The 21,170-nt window shown below is 47.7% G+C and overlaps 1 protein-coding gene across 1 annotated transcript; it reads right to left on the bottom strand.

The window, feature by feature from the left end:
• Nucleotides 1–746: 746 nt before the first annotated feature.
• sypb (synaptophysin b) lies at nucleotides 747–19,074 on the bottom strand. Its single transcript, XM_056274712.1, has 7 exons — nucleotides 19,027–19,074; nucleotides 16,466–16,531; nucleotides 7,582–7,706; nucleotides 5,612–5,810; nucleotides 5,329–5,520; nucleotides 3,107–3,425; nucleotides 747–847 (listed from the first exon to the last, which is right to left on the bottom strand). The coding sequence occupies exons 1-6, from the start codon at nucleotides 19,072–19,074 to the stop codon at nucleotides 3,129–3,131; spliced, it is 927 nt and encodes a 308-aa protein (XP_056130687.1). The 3' UTR covers nucleotides 747–847; nucleotides 3,107–3,128.
• Nucleotides 19,075–21,170: the final 2,096 nt, after the last annotated feature.

Genomic DNA, 21,170 nt, shown 5'->3' with positions numbered 1-21,170 from the left:
ACATTTCAAGAATACATAAATACACACAGAGAATGAGAAAGAAAAAAAATAAAGTTCTTCTGTTGTTGGATGACAACGAAAACCCGTCGTTGTGGCTCGAAGAACCGACGAGAAGGGCGTTGAATCAAGGACGCTGTCAAGTGAGCTCCTTACCAGAGCCCGCAGGAGGTGCAGTTGAATAACTCTGTGCTCAACATTTGTTGTATAACAACTCATATGGAGTGCACAATTATTCAACTGTGTACATATACATATATATATACATACACACACATATCAATATACGTATATGTACATATAGTGTATATATACATAAATGTATATGTATATATACATATATAAATGTATATGTATATATAATGTATATACATATATGTATATGTATAAATATACATATATGTACACATATGTATATGTACACATTTATATCAGCATGTTAATATTTACACAGCACAGACAAATACATTCTCCCAAGTTAAATATTACTACAATTTTTTTTCCATAAATTGAGTCTTTTTCATGATAAGATTTGTCTTTACTGTTCATCAACGGATGTTTTGGTTTTGTATTCAAGTTTCTCTTTAAATAACCAGACAAGACAATCCTCTGTTGTCTTCTACACTTAAATACACCACAAGAATAAACAGCATGTTACAGCAAGAACCCATTTCCCCTTGATCCCACAAACCTCTGGTGTTGTAGCCCCCCCACCCCCACCCAACCCGTCCTTCCATCCGTAACGCCCTCCCTTCTCTTGTCAATGCACAGAAACACGAACAGACAAATTGAGGAGTGTGGAAGTACAGTTGGTGGTCACGAGCCACACTCCAGAATCACAAAGGTCACCCTGGATGGAGCAAAAAGGTGGAGAAGCAAGAGAGAGGGAAGTTTACAAGGACTATCAATGATAATTTGCCTGAAATGCACATTAAATACATTATTACACGGCTATGTGGAATACTTGATCCTGATTGGGGAATTAAAGTATTATTTCTGGAGACCATGGGTGTGGGAAGGAGGGTGCTACAGCACCCCCTATTGACAAGGGGTGGAATACACGTGTATAAATAGTTGGCTATTTTACCATAACTAATGGATTATCTGACTATCCAGCCATCCATCCATTATCCAAGCCGCTTATCCTGCGATCAGGGTCGTGGGGATGCTGGAGCCTATCCCAGCAGTCATTGGGCGGCAGGCTGGGAGACACCCTGGACAGGCCGCCAAAGCCATCACAGGGCCGACACACACACACACACATAAATATAAATATATAATATTTATATATTAGGCTATCATAAAACAACAGTAGAAACCATAGCTAAGAAAACATAACTCAGCCATGGGAAAGGTTTTATTGTAGCTTTTGAACATTTGTTTCTGATTTTGAACAGCATATGATAAGGTGCCTGTCAGAAAATATATGAAAAAAAAGATGTTTTAAATGTGTGAATTTAATTAATTCCTCCAATCTGACTTGACAGTGTCAGATGTGAGCAGCCCCTCCTTTCACTCAGTGTACAACCCGCACATTGCAGAGGAACAGGAGCCTACTTCCTGCTAGCTAGCTAGCTGTTTTTAATGTGGGTCAAGATAAAAATCATGGCGACACAAAGCGCTTTGCTTAAGTTTGTCACAAAAAAAGACGTTGTGAGATGCAGGAGGAAGAGAATTCAGCTTAAGCTCAGACATCATTCTCAACCCAGACACCTACTCCTGCGCCAGTTTCTCCTCAACAAGTGCCAAGTATTGCCGACACGTAAATAATTTCAGTGTTCAAAACCAAGCCCAGTCATCTCCTGCTGTAATCATCAAAAGTAAGCTAACTTTAATTTAAACTGTGGTGCACCCAGGCAAGTATAGTTGTAATGGCTTATTTTGGTTAACACATGCGTTTCAGATTGGACTTGGATGAGTTAGGCCCACCTGATTTTCTCTGTGCCCACCCACACTGTGATTTCTGCCTACGCTACAGTGTTGTATAAATGTATGTGTACAGTGCTGAAGAAAAGTGTGCAAGCACGTGCACATACATAGTCATGCCTGCACATTTATACTGTGCAGAACCCCTCAGTGAATATATGTTCCCGCGTGCATGAGCAAGACTGTTTTCAAGCTGCGGCCTCATCACCATTCCTGTTCCTTTCCAAAGTAAAGTACTTCATGAAGCCTCTGTAGGTTAATGTTAGCTAGCTAACTATACAGAGAGAAGTCCAGTCAAAAAAATCTGAAATGATGATTTTCTGTCAATTTATTGACTCCTTTCACAAGATAAAGCCTTGTAATAAGCAAGATAATCCACTCCGAGGCGGTCTTCTATTGAGAAATAATGCTTACTAATTGTCCAATTAGCATAATAGTATCAATAGTACTTTTTTGGGGGGATTTCCCCCCCCCCCTTTTTCCCCCAAATTTTACTTGGCCAATTACCTCTCTTCCGAGCCATCCTCGTCGGTGCTCCACCCCCTCTGCCAATCCAGGGAGGGCTGCAGACTACCACATGCCTCCTCCGATACTTGTGGAGTCACCAGCCGCTTCTTTTCACCTGACAGTGAGGAGTTTCACCAGGGGGACGTAGCGCGTGGGAGGATCATGCCATTCCCTCCAGTTCCCCCTCCCCCCCAAACAGGCGCCCTGATTGACCAGAGGAGGCGCTAGTGCAGCGACCAGGACACATACCCACATCCGGCTTCCCACCTGCAGACACGGCCAATTGTGTCTGTAGGGACACCTGACCAAGCCGGAGGTTCCGAGGTGGTCTTCTATTGAGAAATAATGCTTAATAATGTCTAAACAGCATAATAGTATATACTTTTCGATAGAAAACCACCTCGGACCTTGGATTATCCCTTACATATACGTAAATGCATGTGACATTTAATAATGGCATCTCATTACTTAATCATACTTAATGATGTGCCATCAATAATGAATATAGAAGTTATGAAAATAGCATCTTGTGCAGTATCGCACTGTGACAGCAGACTACTGTCAGTACTGAAACACAGTGTGCTTTGTCCGGTTTCATACTCCTCCATGTAGTCTACCTAAAGTGATGTGGTGTAGACTATGTGACACAATGCACCCGTTATAACTGTGGACTCACCATTGGATTTGACTGAACAGGCTCACATCTGGTTGGAGTAGGAGGTGGGCTGCTGTTCGTAACCTTGGCTGTAATCTCCACCTTCGTTGTAGCCTCCCTGCTGGCCGTACTCAGGCTGGTAGCCTCCCTGGGAGCCGGCGTAGGGGTCCTGCTGGCCATAGCCCTCCTGGCCATAACCACCCTGGCCAAAGGAATCAGGCGCAGGCTGCTTCTCCTGAGATGGGACGTATGTGCCGGAGAAGGCGGCCAGCCAGCCGGTCTCCTTGAACACGAACCACAGGTTTCCTCCCCACAGGATCAGGTTAATGAAGCCAAAAGCCTGTCAATCAGAGGGGTAGCCCACAGTTTTGAATTAGATTTTTGGGAGTGACTCGTCCTTTTCATGTCACCACTGAGTGTAAGTTAAGACGGAATCACATTTTGAGTAGAGTATTAAACAAAGATGGCTAGTCGGAACATTTCTGTCGTATGGTTGTTTTGACACATTCATTTCAACATAAGGCATTTCCTGAACAGGATCACTGACTGGGCTGGATATACGACCAAAGAACTTGGGATAAAGCCCCAGGTACCCCAGGCTATTGCAAAGGGGAAATTTCACATGGGGAAAAAGTTCTCAAACTAAAGTGTTTCACAGCCTATTGTCCACTGTCATGATCTCTGAAGCTGTAGTTTCCACCGTCTCACATGCCTATAGCTTATTTATGAAGGGACCCACAATAAAGTCTATATTAAAGGGAAATGTTACGGAATTTCAACATTATTTCTCTAGTATATATATTGTAGGGCTAACACTCGATTGGCAGCCATAATACTGAGCAGTCGTCTCTGTGTCTCCGAAACAGCACTAAAATTGTGCAGAAAAGGGGCATTCGGGTAGCGTAGCGGTCTATTCTGTTGCCTACCAACACGGGGATCGCCGGTCCGAATCCCCGTGTTACCTCCAGCTTGGTCGGGCGTCCCTACACACACAATTGGCCGTGTCTGCGGGTGGGAAGCCGGATGTGGGTATGTGTCCTGGTTGCTGCACTAGTGCCTCCTCCAGTCAGCCGGGGCGCCTGTTCGGAGGGGAGGGGGAACTGGGGGGGAATAGCGTGATCCTCCCACGCGCTACGTCCCCCTGGTGAAACTCCTCACTGTCAGGTGAAAAGAAGCAGCTGGCGACTCCACATGTATCAGAGGAGGCATGTGGTAGTCTGCAGCCCTCCCCAGATCGGCAGAGGGTGTGGAGCAGTGACCAACACGGCTCGGAAGAGTGGGGTAATTGGCTGGATAAAATTGGGGAGAAAAGGGGGGGAATGCAAAAAAAAAAAGTGTAGAAAAGTGTCGCCAGTGACGTCACGGTTGAACAATATGTTCACATGTCAAATCTACAACCTTTACTTCCTGGTTTGCCACTAGCTTAAGTTGGCTACATGGACATCACTGCTGGACAGTCCACAAATCGCAGTCTTTATACAGCATTTGGTGGCGTTCCTTACAACAGCTAGCTGTATGTAGTGTGGTTATTCCCATTTTGTTATACAATGTAGTTTATTTTGACATGGGGTCGTGGCAAATCAGGAAGTAAGGGTTGTAGTTTCCATTCACAGATTGTCTGTGAGCGACGTCACTACTGGACACCATTTTGGCGGCATTTCAGAGACGCACAGAAGACTTCAGCATTACGGCCGCTAATGGAGCGTTATCCCTAAAACACATACAGAGATAATGTTGAACACAGAGCTTTCAATAACAATTTTATGCACAGGCCAAAGTTGTAAAATATAAATGTGGGGCCCCAGTTATACTCTCTCTTCAAGCAGGGGCCTTATGGGTGTTTCAGAGATGCTATTCCTGTAGGGGCCCCAACTACAGTAATAAGTGACACAAGGGCCGCAGCTACTTGCTTGGCCCCATGATTTATTTTTATTTTATTTATCGTAAAACATTTCTTTTGGGGATGGTGTGTCATTGTGTCTCTTGGGTTAAGACAGCGCGAGCCAGAGCACAGGAATTTGATTGTATTGTAAATACATATGATGATAAATTTGAGCTTGAACTTGAAAACCAGGAGTACAACCTGTTTAGGGCCTAAATATAATTTTGGTTTTGGAGGGTGTGTTGGTGCTGGCTGATGGCACGCGTATGTGTGTTAAATTGGGGGGGGGGGGTGTCCACATAACATGCTTGCGCCGGGACCCCGTGGTTCATTAATCCACCCCTGAACACTGAAGACGTACCACAGAGGTGTTGAGGCCGGAGACCTTGGGGTCGTAGACCTCACGGCAGTGGTTCCCCTGTTCGACACAGGCAGTGATGAACTTGATGACCCGGTCCGGATCAGTGGCGGTTTTCACGTCCGACAGGCCCTTGGCCCACGCGCATGACGATACCAGCCACATGAAGGTGAACACCGCCGACACAACAAAATCCTGAGGGTCAGCAAAGGGAAACAATAAAAGTCAACCTACCCATCATCATCGTAACAGTCATCATTACACAAACATACATACACAAACTTACAATCTGGGGCCCCTTGTTGTTTTCACGATACTTCTCCAGCATAAAACAATACACAGAGAGGGCTGCCATGGAGTAGAGGAAGGAGAAGACACCGATGGTGACAAAGAACTCAGCTGAAGATGAGTAGTCGCCAACCAGGAACACACGCTCGGGATTCCCACCTTTACAAGTGGGGGCATCAAAGTACACCTGATGAAGTCTGAGACCAACATGACACAGAAAGAGGAGACACGGCCAGAAGGAACGTGTCGGTGAAAAGGCGCTACAATCATCAGAAACACACTGACAGATTTTCACAGAACCTTGGACAGACACGGGAGACGAATGCGCTGACTGGAGTAACGGTCGCTTGGTGTCACACGCTCCAACGAAAATAACGACAAACACTGAAAGTAAAAATACAGTTTTACAAACTGTATTTATTTGGGATATATATATATATATAAAAAAAAAAACAAGTTGGGCATCCGGGTGGCGTGGTGGTCTATTCCGCGGCCTACCAACACGGGGATCGCCGGTCCGAATCCCCGTATTACCTCCACCTTGGTCAGGCGTCCCTGCAGACCCTATCGGCTCTGTGCATCACCGTAGTCCCCTGACTTCTGGTTTCTACTGCAGCGGTCATACCAGCTTCCTGTTTGTTGGCGTGTGCTATTGACAATGGCATATTTTTCGCGATGCCTGCGAGAGTTGCCATGGATAAATGTCAACCACATGCACACAACTGTCCACACTCTTTCACCTGCACCTACCAGCAGACGAGTGAGAAGTTTCAAGTTGTACATATCAAGTTACGTCCACAATTAGGAGGATGAGCGGACGGACGCATGGAATCGTGGACGTAACTTGATATGTACAACTTGAAACTTTTCACCCGTTTGCTGGTAGGTGCAGGTGAAACTTTGTCGACAGTTGGGTGCATGTGGTTGACATTTATCCATGGCAACTCTCGCAGGCATGCGAAAAATATGCCATTGTCAATAGCACACGCCAACAAACAGGAAACTGGTATGACCGCTGCAGTAGAAACCGGAAGTCAGTGGCCTACGGTTATGCACAGAGCCGATTGGCTGTGTCTGCAGATGGGAAACCGGATGTGGGTATGTGTCCTGGTCGCTGCACTAGCGCCTCCTCTGGCTGGTCGGGGCGCCTATTCGGGGGGAGGGGGAAGTTAGGGGAATAGCGTGATCGTCCCACGTGCTACGTCCCCCTGGTGAAACACCTCACTGTCAGGTGAAAAGAAGCGGCTGGCGACTCCACATGTATTGCAGGAGGCACGTGGTAGTCTGCAGCCCTCCCCGGATCAGCAGAGGGGGTGGTGCAGCGACCGGGACGGCTCAGAAGAGTGGGGTAATTGGCAAAAGTAAAATTGGGGGAGAAATAGAGGGGAAAAAAATCCCCCCCTAAAAACCCAAGTCTTTATGTGATGTGGAACAATATACTTCTGAGGGCAGCATTTCCACATACTTCCTGACAGAGAACCGGTTGCGTTGCTCATTGTTAGGACTACTGATTATGTCAGCTCACTTGTAGTTGAACCAGTGAGACACAATGCAGGTTGCTCAGAATGCACTGCTGCAGGTCCGCCTGTTATTTAAAGCATACTGAATAACTCCCTCTGCAGCCTCTGGCTCTGCTGGGAGAGGATGGAGTAAATACACACTGAATAAATAAAAAGCTGAAATACACTTAACATTATGCTCTCTAAAAATGCAAGACCTTTTGCAATAACACAAACAGCGAATTGGCTGTTCAAATTACTCAGTTTTGCAAGTAATTATTTCTTTAAATTTTGATAATCAACCATGCTTTAATGCCTGGTTAGCTCTCTCTAAATAAAAACAAAAAATTGCCTGAGTTTTAGAAATTTATTTTGATATATTAATTGAACTACTATTTATGACACAATTTGATGTATACTTTCCAATCTCATCTAACAGGGCACGTCTGGTAATTTTAGGAATACTTACCTGAATGGATATTCGAATTCCACCTCGATGCCCAGGTCACTCTCCGACCGGTTTTCACACTCCACACTCATCTTAAACATGCCCGAGTAACTGCCACATGTCGAGAAGGCAAAGATTGCAAATATCTGCAAGACAAGGAGCCGAAAAAGGGGAAAATGAACAAAACTTGAAATACAATTCCCTCAGTAAAGAGCTGAACAAGTGTTGTGTATTGTTTATCATACGCACATCAGTTCAGGCCTTATATTGTTTAAGTAAAGTAAAAGAGCCCCTCTGAGGTGGGTTTCTCTCAGTTTACAGAAAGCTGCAACGTGTGTTGTAATACTGCCCTCTATGGACAGCAATGTGAACAACAACAACTACTACTACTTTCAGCAGCTCCCGTTAGGGGGCGCCACAGCAGATCATCCGTTTCCATCTCTTCCTGTCTGCATCTTCCTCTGTCACACCACCTGCACGTCCTCCCTCACCACATCCATAAACCTCCTCTTTGGCCTTCCTCTTCTCCTCTTCCCTGGCAGCTCCATATTCAGCATCCTTCTCCCAGTATACCCAGCATCTCTCCTCCGCACACGTCCAAACCATCTCAACCTTGTCTCTCTTGCTTTGTCTCCAAACCGTCCAACCTGAGCGGTCCCTCTAATATACTCGTTCCTAATCCTGTCCTTCTTCATCACTCCCAATGCAAATCTTAGCATCTTCAACTCTGCCACCTCCAGCTCCACCTCCTGTCTTTTCATCACTGCCACTGTCTCCACACCATACAACAGAGCTGGTCTCACTACCATCTTGTGAGTCTTCCCTTTAACTCTTGCTGGTACCCTTCTGTAACAAATCACTCCTGACACTCTTCTCCACCCACTCCACCCTGCCTGCACTCTATTCTTCACCTCTCTCCTGCACTCCCCGTTACTTTGGACAGTTGACCCCAAGTATTTAAACTCATACGCCTTCGTCACCTCTACTCCTTACATCCTGACCATTCCACTGTCCTCCCTCTCATTCATGCATAGATATTCTGTCTTGCTCCTACTGACTTTCATTCCTCTTCTCTCCAGTGCATACCTCCACCTCTCCAGGCTCTCCTCAACCTGCTCCCTACCTAGAATAACAAGAATGTGAATAACAACTATAAATCAAAAACACACAGCTCAGTATCACCTCCAGAGGGCTTTCCAACAACAACGAAAGTAAACGAAAGTAAATAAGCCCGGAGCAACGAGTTTTTACTTTGCTTCGGTCTCAACCGTTCAGCAAGGCCTGCTGGCATTTACTCATCATTTTGTGCTTTAAATCAGATATCACAGTGTTACAACCACTCACACCGAGTTTTCTCCATCTGCATTGTCTCACGGTCACATGTCACATCCCGTCCACCAATAGCAGCACAGCAATAATCCATGGGACACAGAAATAATCCCTGCAATATTATCGCCAGTTTGCAAGGCGAATGGCTGCACCTGGTCGCACTGCTAAACAGCGTTTAACCTTCTGTGGGTTTGCAGATGAATTGCTTTGCATGACAGACATTTCACGGTTGTGCGGTGATTCAGTGATGTCCTGATCCTCAAGACAAGACACGGCCTGTGTTCAAACTCCGTTTTCACTCCCGAGGTCCCACCTGCACAGAGATAAACTCACTCTCTCACACACAGCAGATTAGGCAAACCAGCCTATTTTTACCACGCACCCCTTCCCTGCAGGCCAGATCCGATTGGATGGAAAATCCAGCTATTAATCTGACGGAGGTGGCCTGCCATCTGTCACCAAACGCTGCTACACCGACGGCTCTGAAGCCAGCCACAACACACGGTGCGCACACGTGCACGCACACACGCAACCACGTCACTTCCTTCTTACACTCACTCGCGTAGTACAGTCTACCTGCTGCAGGCATCAACACACTGAACTATTTATGGTAATCTGTTTGCGAGTGTGAGGTGAGGACCCGTAGGCTGGATTTACAGACAGCCATGATAGCGCCACACATCCATCCTCACTGCGGGTGCAAAATTGGATTTCTTATTTCCGTGTGTCTATAGCAGCCCTGTACATCCATCAACATCCAGGGGTGTAGCACAAAATTCTGGGCCCTATCCATAAGCAGTCTTTGTGTGGGCCCCGTTCTTCCTTTGTCTCTCACACGTCACTTTTTTGAGTTCTAGCATACTGTATATTATTTACAATCACAGTACATCAATCTATTTTAACCTGACTGGATGCTGACACCCATGATGTTATTCCACAGTAAATGCCCACTGACGGGACCTCTTGTTTGCAGTCATTGATGAGATCTTTAAAGTCCAGTTGTTTTGCTCACCGGCTTCCAGTTGAGAGTAGTGCCAGGCTGTTCAGCCTCTCCTGGGCACCGCTGATCTGAGGTAGTTTTTAACTAGTTCTAACTTGCTGAAAGCCCGCTCAGTCACTCACGACAGGACTAGATGAGCTGCACTGAGAGATGCTCGTGAGGGGCGGGCTAAACCATTTTGCACCTTTTGTAAGGGGTGAGAAGGGCCTCAGAGATGGGTGAGGGGGGCCTCAGAGAGCCTCCACTATTTTCTTTAAGTCCCTCAACCAATGTATTGAGCCAATTTTAACTGAAGTTATGACACTAATTAGTTAGAAATAAAAATTTGCAAACCAAAAAAAACTTTTAATTCCAGGCTTCCCGAGCCCCCCCCCCTCCCTTCTGGGCCCTGGTAGCCCCCCCCTCACTATGACACCTCCTTTTTCCTTTATATATGTAGTGAATTCGGGGGGCAGCCAGGAACCTCAGCCCCCCGAATTCAGTAAATATGCACGCAGAAACACACCTAAATCAAACAGACCCATTGTTAATGTTATTAACTGCTGCTGTGTTTATCCTGCTATGCTTACATCACAGAGTACTAAGGCCTGCCTGCCATGTTTTTAACCTTTACATGGGTTTTAACCTCTAAATGTCAGCAAACTCATTAAAATGGTCTAGGGTTTAGTTACTCTATAAAAGAAACTCCAGCCAAGCCCGTGTCCCAAATTGACTTCCAGGGATTGGATTTTGTAGTTAGCAGCTGTGATTTGAGCTGATTATTTCACTGCAATCGAAACTGAAGTGCAAGTTGAACATTTTCCGAGCCTCCAATGAACTCACATAATGCTAATAAGGAGGTATTGTGTTGGATACCCAGACAGCATCCGGATGTGGGCCACTCCAGGCAATGATGCGACACTGATGGCCTCCTTCTGGCCCTGACAAAATGGATGTGAGCCTGAAGTGGTCCACATGTATAATAGCAAACATGGCCCAAATATGCCAAATCAAATGTGGGCCTTTTATGGCAAAGACGCGGTGCTCTCGGCAACATGTGATCTGGATGTGACCCTGAAGTGCCCCGTGTGGTAAATGGTGAATATGGCTCAAATATCACAAACCAAATATGGGCCACCTTTGTCAAATATGTGGCACATGCGGCATTGCTATGGCTTGGTTCTGGCCCAGATCTGGCAAACAGGAGCGGACCGCCCAAGTGCCATCATTCCACACAGTATGTGGGCCGGATGAAGTGTTGGGTGTGGGACGGGTCCGGGCCACAGGCAGTTTTGCTGTCTGGGTGAGGGAACCTTTTGCATTTGAAAATCTTTCGACTTGAGCGAGCGACCATTTACCTCCTTTCATGTACCTCTGCAGGAAATGTTAGCTTGTGCGCCATATCGCGTCTTTGCGTTAGCTGTTTATTGAGTCAGAGCTTGGCACCGCGTTCAGTGTGAATGCAGCATTAGACCAATAAAATACTGGGTGAGTAGAAAGGCAACGTGCCGGTGTCAGTCGATTAAACTCGCTGAGTAGACTTGAGGGAGGTTGGGACGAGATATTCTGCTACAACACAGTTACCTTCAGTCTAACCCACACCACCACCACTGTCCTCTTCACCTACACCCCTTTACATGGACACCACCACCTCTGTCCTCTGCATCTACACCCCTTTATATCCTTTATACACAGAAACCACCATCACTGTCCTCTACATCTGCACTCTTTTATACACGGACACCTCTATCACTGTCCTCTACAGCTGCACCCTTTTATACATGGTTACCACTATCATTGTCCTCTACATCCACCCCTTTATATCCTTTATACATGGACACCATCATCATCGTCCTCTACATATACACCCCTTTATATCCTTTATACATAGAAACCACCATCACTGTCCTCTACATCTGCACTCTTTTATACACGGACACCTCTATCACTGTCCTCTACAGCTGCACCCTTTTATACACGGACACCATCATCACTGTCCTCTACATCCACCCCCTTTATATCCTTTATACATGGACACCATCATCACTGTCCTCTACATCTACACCCCTTTATATCCTTTATACATGGACATCTCCATCACTGTCCTCTACACCTACACCCCTTTACATCCTTCAGACATGTTTGGAGACAGAGACAAACTATAAATGTGAGGTTACATACACGGTAAGGTTGGTGGGGTGAAACATAGAGAGACAGGAAGGAAACAGGTGCAGGCAGAGTCAGGTGCCATAGTAACACTGCTTAATGGCATCACACATTGAGAACACATCACTATGCTGAACAGTTTTATGTGTTGCTTTTTTATTTTAATTTTCTGTGCTGAGATGAGTACATTATTATACCTATTATCTATTTACCCGCAGTACTGCCTTTCACATAAATACACACTCCACCTCTCTGACGCATCCTTTTTGACGCACACACACACACACACACACACACACACACACACACACACACACACACACACACACTTGTGCGCTGCAAAACAAGATCCATTGTGCGTGACTGGTGTGTTAAACGTGATCATTAAAAGGGTGGTCACAGATGTGTTTGAAGACTAAATAGTGGGGAGTGACAAACCAAGAAATCAACACTCGTCTCCGATAACAGGTTCTCCAAATGACCCCCAAACCCAAAGGGACTCTGCCAACAGCTGTGCGCCCCCCGAGCGGAAGGACTATTGGGGTGTAACCACAGAGCTGTTGCTGCTGTAGCGTTGGAGTGGAAGAGTCCCTCAGCTAACGCAAAACCAACAGCGTTAGTCACACAGTACCCAGACAGCAGACACATGTGGGCGTAATCTGGGCCATTTCTGGTGCTGATGGCTCAGTTACGGCACTGGCAACTGTTGTGTGGGCCAGGCGTGGCCCAAATGTAATGAACCAGGCTTGACTTGGGTTACAGCACATACTATGTGGGCCAGACGTGGCCCAAATGTGGCCCAAGTGTGGCTGAGTTGGGCAGCCACACTCACCCTGAGTCAACGCCGTCATTCAAGGCCAAACGTGGGCCGTAAGATAACTGCAGATGTGGGCCATATTTAGGGTGAAGATTCTTTGCCCTCTGGGTAGCGACGTGGTGAACGTGTCTCAGTCCACATCTCACGTTGCTCCCTGGGAAAAAACAGCATCTCATCTTTGGCTGAGCAGTCGTGCAGAGAATGAAAATGTGCTCGTGAATCAGAGAGCAGTAGCTCGTACAACCCCGGATGGGTTCTTGGTGAGGACAGCGGCGGCGTCTTCCAGGGACGCAGCAGAGGGTTGATACAGGCGGTGGTGGCACTGCCCAGACTCTGCGTTGGCTTCTGCTGCAGAAGACGGTGTCTCCCAACATCCGTCAAGTTTTTAGGCTTTGTCAGCACTCCCCCCCCTCCCCTCTCCCCTCGCAGAGAGACGGCGAGGGAGTGGGATGGGGAGGTGGTCAAAGAAGCTACATGAGTCATACGTGCGCATGGAAAAACACACACACATGCACAAATACAGACACACACACACACACACAATGCAGCAAGACTATTTTAATCACACATGCACAAATACATACACACACACACACACACGCGCACACAAGCACACATGCAGAAATACACACACACACACAATGCAGTAAGACTATTTTAATCACACACACATGCACAAATACACACACACATACACATGCACCCACATGCAAAAGCACACATGCACAAATACACACACACAATGCAGTAAGACTATTTTAATCACACACACACACACACACACACACCCTCCATATCGGATGACAGCGTTCCCTCTCTTTCTAATCCACCTTGGGGACTCTTCCCCGGGTATCCCTCCTCAACATGATAATTCGGGCCTCTCACATCCACCTGACCTTCACATCCAGCGCCCTCGCTGGTTCTCCTGCAGGAGCAGGGAAGCACGCACGGGGTTATTAAAGAACAAAAAAACAAACACTAATCCATCATTCATAGCAGCGTCTTCATCACAGCCTACATAAACTGTGCACACAGGAGAGAGCTGCAGAGTAAGAGATCCCCGGGGTTAAAACCACTCGGCATTTCCGAGGTAAGGAGGCAGCAGCCGATAGAGGCATGCAGCGGTTAAATTTTGCTGACCCGCATCTTTCAAGGACCGGTTGATTTACTCTTTTCATCAGACCATTAACAGCGTAGAGGAACACCTCAAGGGTCACATGATGTACTACCACGATGTACTACCATGTTGTACTACCATGATGTACTACCATGATGTACGACCACGAGTCCCACAAAAAACAAACTATTGTGAATAGGAAAGCACCGATACTGATTCTGGTACTGGATACCGGGCCGATACCAGGCTAAAACGGATTATCGTACTCTGAGTAACAAGTCATAAATAAAAGCAAAATGGTGGAAGTCCGGGTGGCGTGGCGGTCTATACCGTTGCCTACACACACGGGGATTGAATCACTATGTTGCCTCCGGATTGGTCGGGTGTCCCTACAGACACAATTGGCCGTGTCTGCTGGTGGGAAGCCGGATGTGGGTATGTGTCGTGGTTGCTGCACTAGCACCTCCTTTGGTCGGTCGGGGCGCCTGTTGGGGGGAACTGGGGGGGAATAGCGTGATCCTCCCATGCGCGACGTCCCCCTGGTGAAACTCCTCACTGTCAGGTGAAAAGAAGCAGCTGGTGACTCCACAAGTATCGGAGGAGGCATGTGGTAGTCTGCAGCCCTCCCCGGATCGGCAGACGGGGTGGAGCAGAGACGGGGACGGCTCAGAAGAGTGGGGTAATTGGCCGGATACAATTGGGGAGAAAAAAGGGTGAAAATTCCCCCCCAAAAAAGGCAAAATGGTATGACTTACTGCCTGCTTGGCACATGGTAGCCTGTAGTACTTCATTAGTGGGGATTCTAACTCAATTATTTTGCCCACTGACCCCAAACAACTGTGGCTTTTATTTGTTTTTACTGTTTTTATAGTTTGCTTCTTGTTGTTAGCCTGTCCTTCGTTGGAAATGTCTTGTTGAACCATGCTGCAAACTGAACTGAACTGGTCTGGTCTGAGTCTGCACTGTTCAGCAAAAGTAATGGATCGGATCAGTGCTCGGTATCGGCTGACACTTAAAGAGTCATACTCAAGATTGGTATCGGCAGTGAACGGAGGAAGTCGGTGCATCCCTTAAGGTATGTGAGTCAGTAAGTCACTATGACAGATACAGACAGGTCGGGACGTGGGTTTTGGCTGCACCAAAAATATGCTTTCATTGCGATATCGCATCCATATCTAGAAAATAACAGACAGCAGCTCTAGCAGCCCCTCCTCTACTCGGGAGAGAGGCACATGGGGCCCTCTGACAGATGATTCATTGACCCTGGCTGCCTGAACGTGGCCGCTGATTGGCGCGTTGCTCGCACCGACCCAGAAGGGCAAGAGATGAGATGCCGAAACACTCATATAGCTCCAGGGAAGGACTGCTGAGTCATGATGTACACCCATGTGCTTAACGCACCCTGCATGTGCACCTCTTGACTGTTGTTTGGAATATCTGCAAACATTACTATCTGCATACATTAATATCTGCATACATTACTGTCTGCATAAATTAATATCTGCATACACTACTTTCTGCATAAATTAATATGTACATACATTACTGTCTGCATACATTAATATCTGCACACACTGCATGCACGGGCTCTGTGTCTGCAGCTGTGTTTGCATGTGGATATGCTGAGCGTGGAAATAAGACGCGACAGCAAAGCACCATTTTGTTTACTCTGAAGCCTCTCCTGTATGAGCGTATGGATTACAGCGATAATTGTGACAACCCGTGTCGCTCATATTTTGTATGGTCACATCATGACGGTTGGAGTCACAGTAACTACAACAGAGGAAGAGACATCTTGAAATGTTCTGGGTCTTGTATCACTGAAACACTGGAAAAGTGTGCGTTGATATATGTGTCCCAAAGTCCCTAAATTCTCCAAAGCTGGGCTATATTATCAGCTAGACTATAGGCAGAGTATGCAGTCTATGTAGATAGTAGGCTACAGTATACAGTGCATGGCAATGTGTGTGAAATAGACTAATTTTTGATAATACACCAAAATGTAAAAAAATGGCAGTTTTTTTTTTTTTACTAGATGTGCACCCCTTTATCAGCGTCACATGTGAGGTACTAAAATTCAGGTAACAAATTGACTAAAGAATGCGAGGCGCTTAAGCCCCGTCCTCAGGTGGGATATGATCCACGGACAGCGACGTGGACCAGCTCCCCCCCTGTGGCCCCCCGAAGAGGGATTTGAGATTGCCGACTCATCATCTTGCACGTTGGGCCGACAAAGCGCCACTACGAGCGATGACACAACATGGAGCACGCTGGTCCATGTTGTGCAGCCCGGGCATGATGGGACTTCACGTTCAGCTTGGTGACCGCTGTGTGACAGAAGGACACACATCTGACCTGAGATAACACACCAAGTATTCACCAGGCAAAAAAAAAAAAAAGATCATTCATGAATCCAAAAAAAAAAAAATACATTAATGTAAAAATCAAGCAGTAACTAACTGCACAAATAAAAGTGTGGGGGGAAAAGAAGACTTACCCATTGTAGAACCTTTATAAACCCCAACGGCTGCTTGACTATTGTGAACTGCCCTTGGGCCACCAGCTGCCAAAACACAAACAAGCATTACACACTAAATACATAAAAACAAAAGAACAAACAACCTACAATGACGTTGGCATCTTTGTATGGAAATATTAAACAATACATAAGAGGAGTCTGTGGCACTGACGAAAAGACAGGAGGAGGAGCTGGAGGTGGCAGAGTTGAAGATGCTAAGATTTTCATTGGGAGTGATGAAGAAGGACAGGATTAGGAACGAGTATATTAGAGGGACAGCTCAGGTTGGACGGTTTGGAGACAAAGCAAGAGAGGCAAGATTGAGATGGCTTGGACAAGTGTGGAGGAGAGATGCTGGGTATACTGGGAGAAGGATGCTGAATATGGAGCTGCCAGGGAAGAGGAAGGCCAAAGAGGAGGTTTATGGATGTGGTGAGGGAGGACATGTAGGTGGCTGGTATGACAGAGGAAGATGCAGAGGACAGGAAGAGATGGAAACCGATGATCCGCTGTGGCGCCCCCTAACGGGAGCAGCCGAAAGTAGTAGTAGTAGTAAACATAAGAGGAGTCTGTCTGGATCGAGTGCAGACCATAGTTCAGATGCATGGCTGTTTTCAACATAAAACGGTAAATCAGTGTAACGCTCACCAATTGAATAGGCTCGCTAGCCCTTGGCTACCGGGTCGAACCCTTAACTCGACTGGTTAACGTAGTCGCTCGTGGTGCGGTAGACCCGGGTTCGCGTCCCGGCTGTGGCGGTTCCCGGGCTGCCCCCCCCCCGAATTCGCTTCAGTATTGTTGCGTTTTGGCCGTTCGTTCACACGACGACAGCGTTTCGGGGGCCTGAAAACGCCAACTTTGGAAACCGGGTTCGAGAGTGAAATCTTCCGAAAACGCAACTCCGGCGTCGCCGCGTAACCTAGCAAAACCGGTTCCTGCGGAAACGCAACGGACGTCACGGCTCCACTTCGCACATGCGCGTTGCGTTTTCGGTCAGCCATGCGTAAGCAAGAAGACGTTAACAATGGCGGATTACCGAGCTTTGTTCGTGCCGTTATCTCTGCTAAGTTTATCAACGTTCCTCCAGTGAAGTGTAGAAACTCCACTTCATCGTCCGTCCAGACAAAATTATCTGTTTGAGAGCGTACACTCCCCATCGTCGTTTATTTGCTCGCCGCTGAGAAGAAAGCGTTTGTGCGCAGGCGCGTTGTGTTACTGGGGTCCACCGGAAAAGCTCTCTACTACAGTCTCACCGCCATCTACTGGCCTGGCATGCACACTACAGCGTTTTCAGTCGTTTTCTGCGGATCGTATTCAAAACGATGTCGTCTGAAGGCGGAACTGCTTTAGAACGCAAATGGAAAACTTTTCCGTTTCCGTAAACGTGGCTCAACATACATGATTCTGTATGTGCGTTATGTATGTCCATTTAATAACGCTGCTTACTGTATGTATATTGTCAATATAGATTACGTCGGGGCATCCGGGTGACGTGGCGGTCTAATCCGTTGCCTACCAACACGGGGATCGCCGGTTCGAATCCCCGTGTTACCTCCAGCTTGGTCGGGCGTCCCTACTGAAAAAAATTGGCCGTGTCTGCGGGTGGGAACCCGGATGTGGGTATGTGTCCTGGTCGCCGCACTAGCGCCTCCTCTGGTCGGTCGGTCGGTCGGTCGGGGCGCCTGTTGGGAGGGGGACCTGGGGGGATAGCGTGATCCTCCCATGCGCTAAGTCTCGCCTGGTGACACTCCTCACTGTCAGGCGAAAAGAAGGGGCTGGTATCAAAGGAGGAGGCATGTGGTAGTCTGCAGCCCTCCCCGGATCGGCAGACGGGGTGGAGCAGCGACCGGGACGCATTTTGATTGGTAACGAAGGTCAAAGGTCGCATGATGACGAGCACCCGAGACACCAGGTTGACGTTATTTACACGACCGCTAGAGGTCGCTTAACTTTAAATCGCAACTATAGGTCATAATAAGCTGCTTGTACAAACGACCTACAGGGGTGGTTTTTTGGTGGAGGACTGTCTCCTCGGGAATACGGCCAATAATATAATAGGGTCAATGAAAATGGGCCAAGTACAACTGGGGAGAAAAAGGGCAAAACATTTTTTTATTATTTAATAAATAAATAAATAAATAAAGATTATCTCCGAGTTTTTAATGCTGGTGTTTGCCTGAGATGACATCAAACATAAATGTCCAGCCTTGGCTGAACCATAATATTGTATTGTATTGTATTGTATTGTATTGTATTGCATTGTATTGCATTGTATTGCATTGCATTGTATTGTATTGCATTGTATTGTATTGTATTGTATTGTATTGCATTGCATTGTATTGTATTGTATTGCATTGCATTGTATTGCATTGCATTGTATTGTATTGTATTGCATTGCATTGTATTGCATTGCATTGTATTGTATTGTATTGTATTGTATTGCATTGTATTGTATTGTATTGCTTTGTATTGCATTGTACTGTAAATGACTAAAAACATGGGCGGAAATGCAGCCTCCATCTCACAGGCTGGGTCGGCACCTGCTGGTGGTTTATTATTGCCATTTGGTCCTCTTGCATCAGCAACATTCATTCAACACTCTTCCAAAATGCCATTTATTTTTCAAATACTTTGACGTGGATCTCAATATTAGTGTTGATCCTGACTTCAAGCGCTTCGGGTGATCGATATAGGCTAGGCGTGCATCATATATGGTAAATGGCCCGGCGGCCTGTCCAGGGTGTCTCCCCGCCTGCCGCCCAATGCCTGCTGGGATAGGCTCCAGCATCCCCGCCACCCAGAGTGGGATAAGCGGTTTGGATGATGGATGGATGGATTGGGATGGATGGATGGACAAACGACCTATGGGGTCGTTTTAGTGCTTCACGGTTTATGCCTCATACATTGAGAAGCACTTTCACCCATTCACACACGCGTTCACACGCCGTTGATGGAGCAGGGCGTCAACCTGCTCATCATGAGCAGTTAGGGGGTTCGGTGTCTTGCTCAAGGACACTTCGACACGCTCTCTGGAGGAGCCGGGGATCGAACCGGGAACCTTTCCGATTACTAGACGACCCGCTCCCCCTCCTGAGCCATGCCGCCCATACACGTGTTCATGTGTGCGCGCGCGCGCGTCTCTGGCAAGGTAGAGACGGAGCGTAGTCCACGATGAGAGAGCGAGCGAGCGAGAGGGAGAGAGAGGGGGGGGGCGAGAGAAAGAGGGAGGGAGGGAGGGAGGGGGAGATAGAGACCGAGAGACATAGGGACAGAGAGAGAGAGAGAAAGAGAGAGCGAGCTGAGCGAGAGAGAGAGAGAGGGAGAGAGAGAGAGAGAGAGAGAGAGTTGAGAGCGAGATAGCGAGAGAGAGAGGAAGAGCGAGAGAGGGAGAGAGAGGGGAGAGAGGGAGAGCGAGAGAGAGCGAGGAGAGGGAGAGAGAGGGGGAGAGAGGGAGAGCGAGAGAGAGAGAGAGAGCGGGAGAGAGGGAGAGCGAGAGAGAGCGAGAGAGGGAGAGAGAAGGGGAGAGAGGGAGAGCGAGAGAGAGAGAGCGAGAGAGAGGGGGAGAGAGAGAGTAATGCCAGGTTTGGCATGGGCACAGGAATGAGAGTGGAGAGCAGGAGAGAGGGATGGAGAGAGAAAGAGAGTTCTTGACAGCTGGAGGAGCCGGGATCGAACCTGGACCTTTCCGGTTCCTAGACGACCCGCTCCCCCTCCTGAGCCATGCCGCCCACACACGCGTTCATGTGTGTGCCCGTGTGTGCGCGCGCCTCTCTGGAAAGAAAGGGAGAGACGGAGCGTAGTTCACGTTGAGAGAGCGAGGGAGAGAGAGTGAGAGAGAGAGAGAGAGAGAGAGAGAGAGAGAGAGAGAGAGAGAGGGAGAGAGAGAGAGAGAGGGAGAGAGAGAGCGACAGAGAGGGGGGAGAACGAGAGAGGGGAGAAAGAGGGGAGAGAGGGAGAGAGGGATAGAGAGAGAGCGAGAGGGGGAGAGAGAGAGAGAGAGAGAGAGAGAGAGAGAGAGAGGGAGAGAGAGAGGGAGAGAGAGAGAGGGGGGAGAACGAGAGAGGGGAGAAAGAGGGAGAGAGGGAGAGAGGGATAGAGAGAAGAGCGAGAGGGGGAGAGAGAGAGAGAGAGAGAGAGAGAGAGAGAGAGAGGGAGAGAGAGAGGGAGAGAGAGAGAGAGAGAGAGAGAGAGAGAGAGAGAGAGAGAGAGAGAGAGAGAGAGAGAGAGAGAGAGAGGGAGAGAGAGAGGGGAGGAGAGAGGGAGGGAGAGAGAGAGAGCGAGAGAGAGAGGGAGAGAGAGTGAGAGAGAGAGGGAGGAGGAGAGAGAGAGAGATAGAGGGAGAGAGAGGAGAGAGAAGGAGAGAGAGAGATAGAGGGAGAGAGAGCGGGAGGGAGAGAGGGAGAGAGAGAGAGAGAGAGAGGGGGGGGAGAGAGAGATAGAGGGAGAGAGAGGTAGAGGGAAGGAGAGAGAGAGGGAGAGAGAGGGAGAGAGAGGGAGAGAGAAGGAGAGAGAGAGATAGAGGGAGAGAGAGGTCGGGAGGAGAGAGAGAGAGGGAGAGGGGAGAGAGAGAGAGAGAGGGGGGAGAGGAGAGAGATAGAGGGAGAGAGAGGTAGAGAGAGAGAGCGAGATGGAGAGAGGGAGAGAGAGAGAGAGAGGGGGAGAGAGAGAGTAGAGGGAGAGAGAG

Source organism: Lampris incognitus, chromosome 2, assembly GCF_029633865.1.
Source record: "Lampris incognitus isolate fLamInc1 chromosome 2, fLamInc1.hap2, whole genome shotgun sequence".
NCBI lineage: Eukaryota > Metazoa > Chordata > Actinopteri > Lampriformes > Lampridae > Lampris > Lampris incognitus.
Note: the sequence above shows the minus strand (reverse complement) of the source record. Positions and strands in the feature narration are given on the sequence as shown.

Bases quoted from the DNA above. Each gene is read 5' to 3' on its own strand.
- sypb (XM_056274712.1), bottom strand. From the start codon at position 19,074: ATGTTGCTGATGCAAGAGGACCAAATGGCAATAATAAACCACCAGCAG. The intron at 16,532-19,026 runs GTGCCGACCCAG...GTGTTTTGGCAG, and splicing joins CAATAATAAACCACCAGCAG to CTGGTGGCCCAAGGGCAGTT. The intron at 3,426-5,328 runs GTACGTCTTCAG...TCTGATTGACAG, and splicing joins CCGGCCTCAACACCTCTGTG to GCTTTTGGCTTCATTAACCT.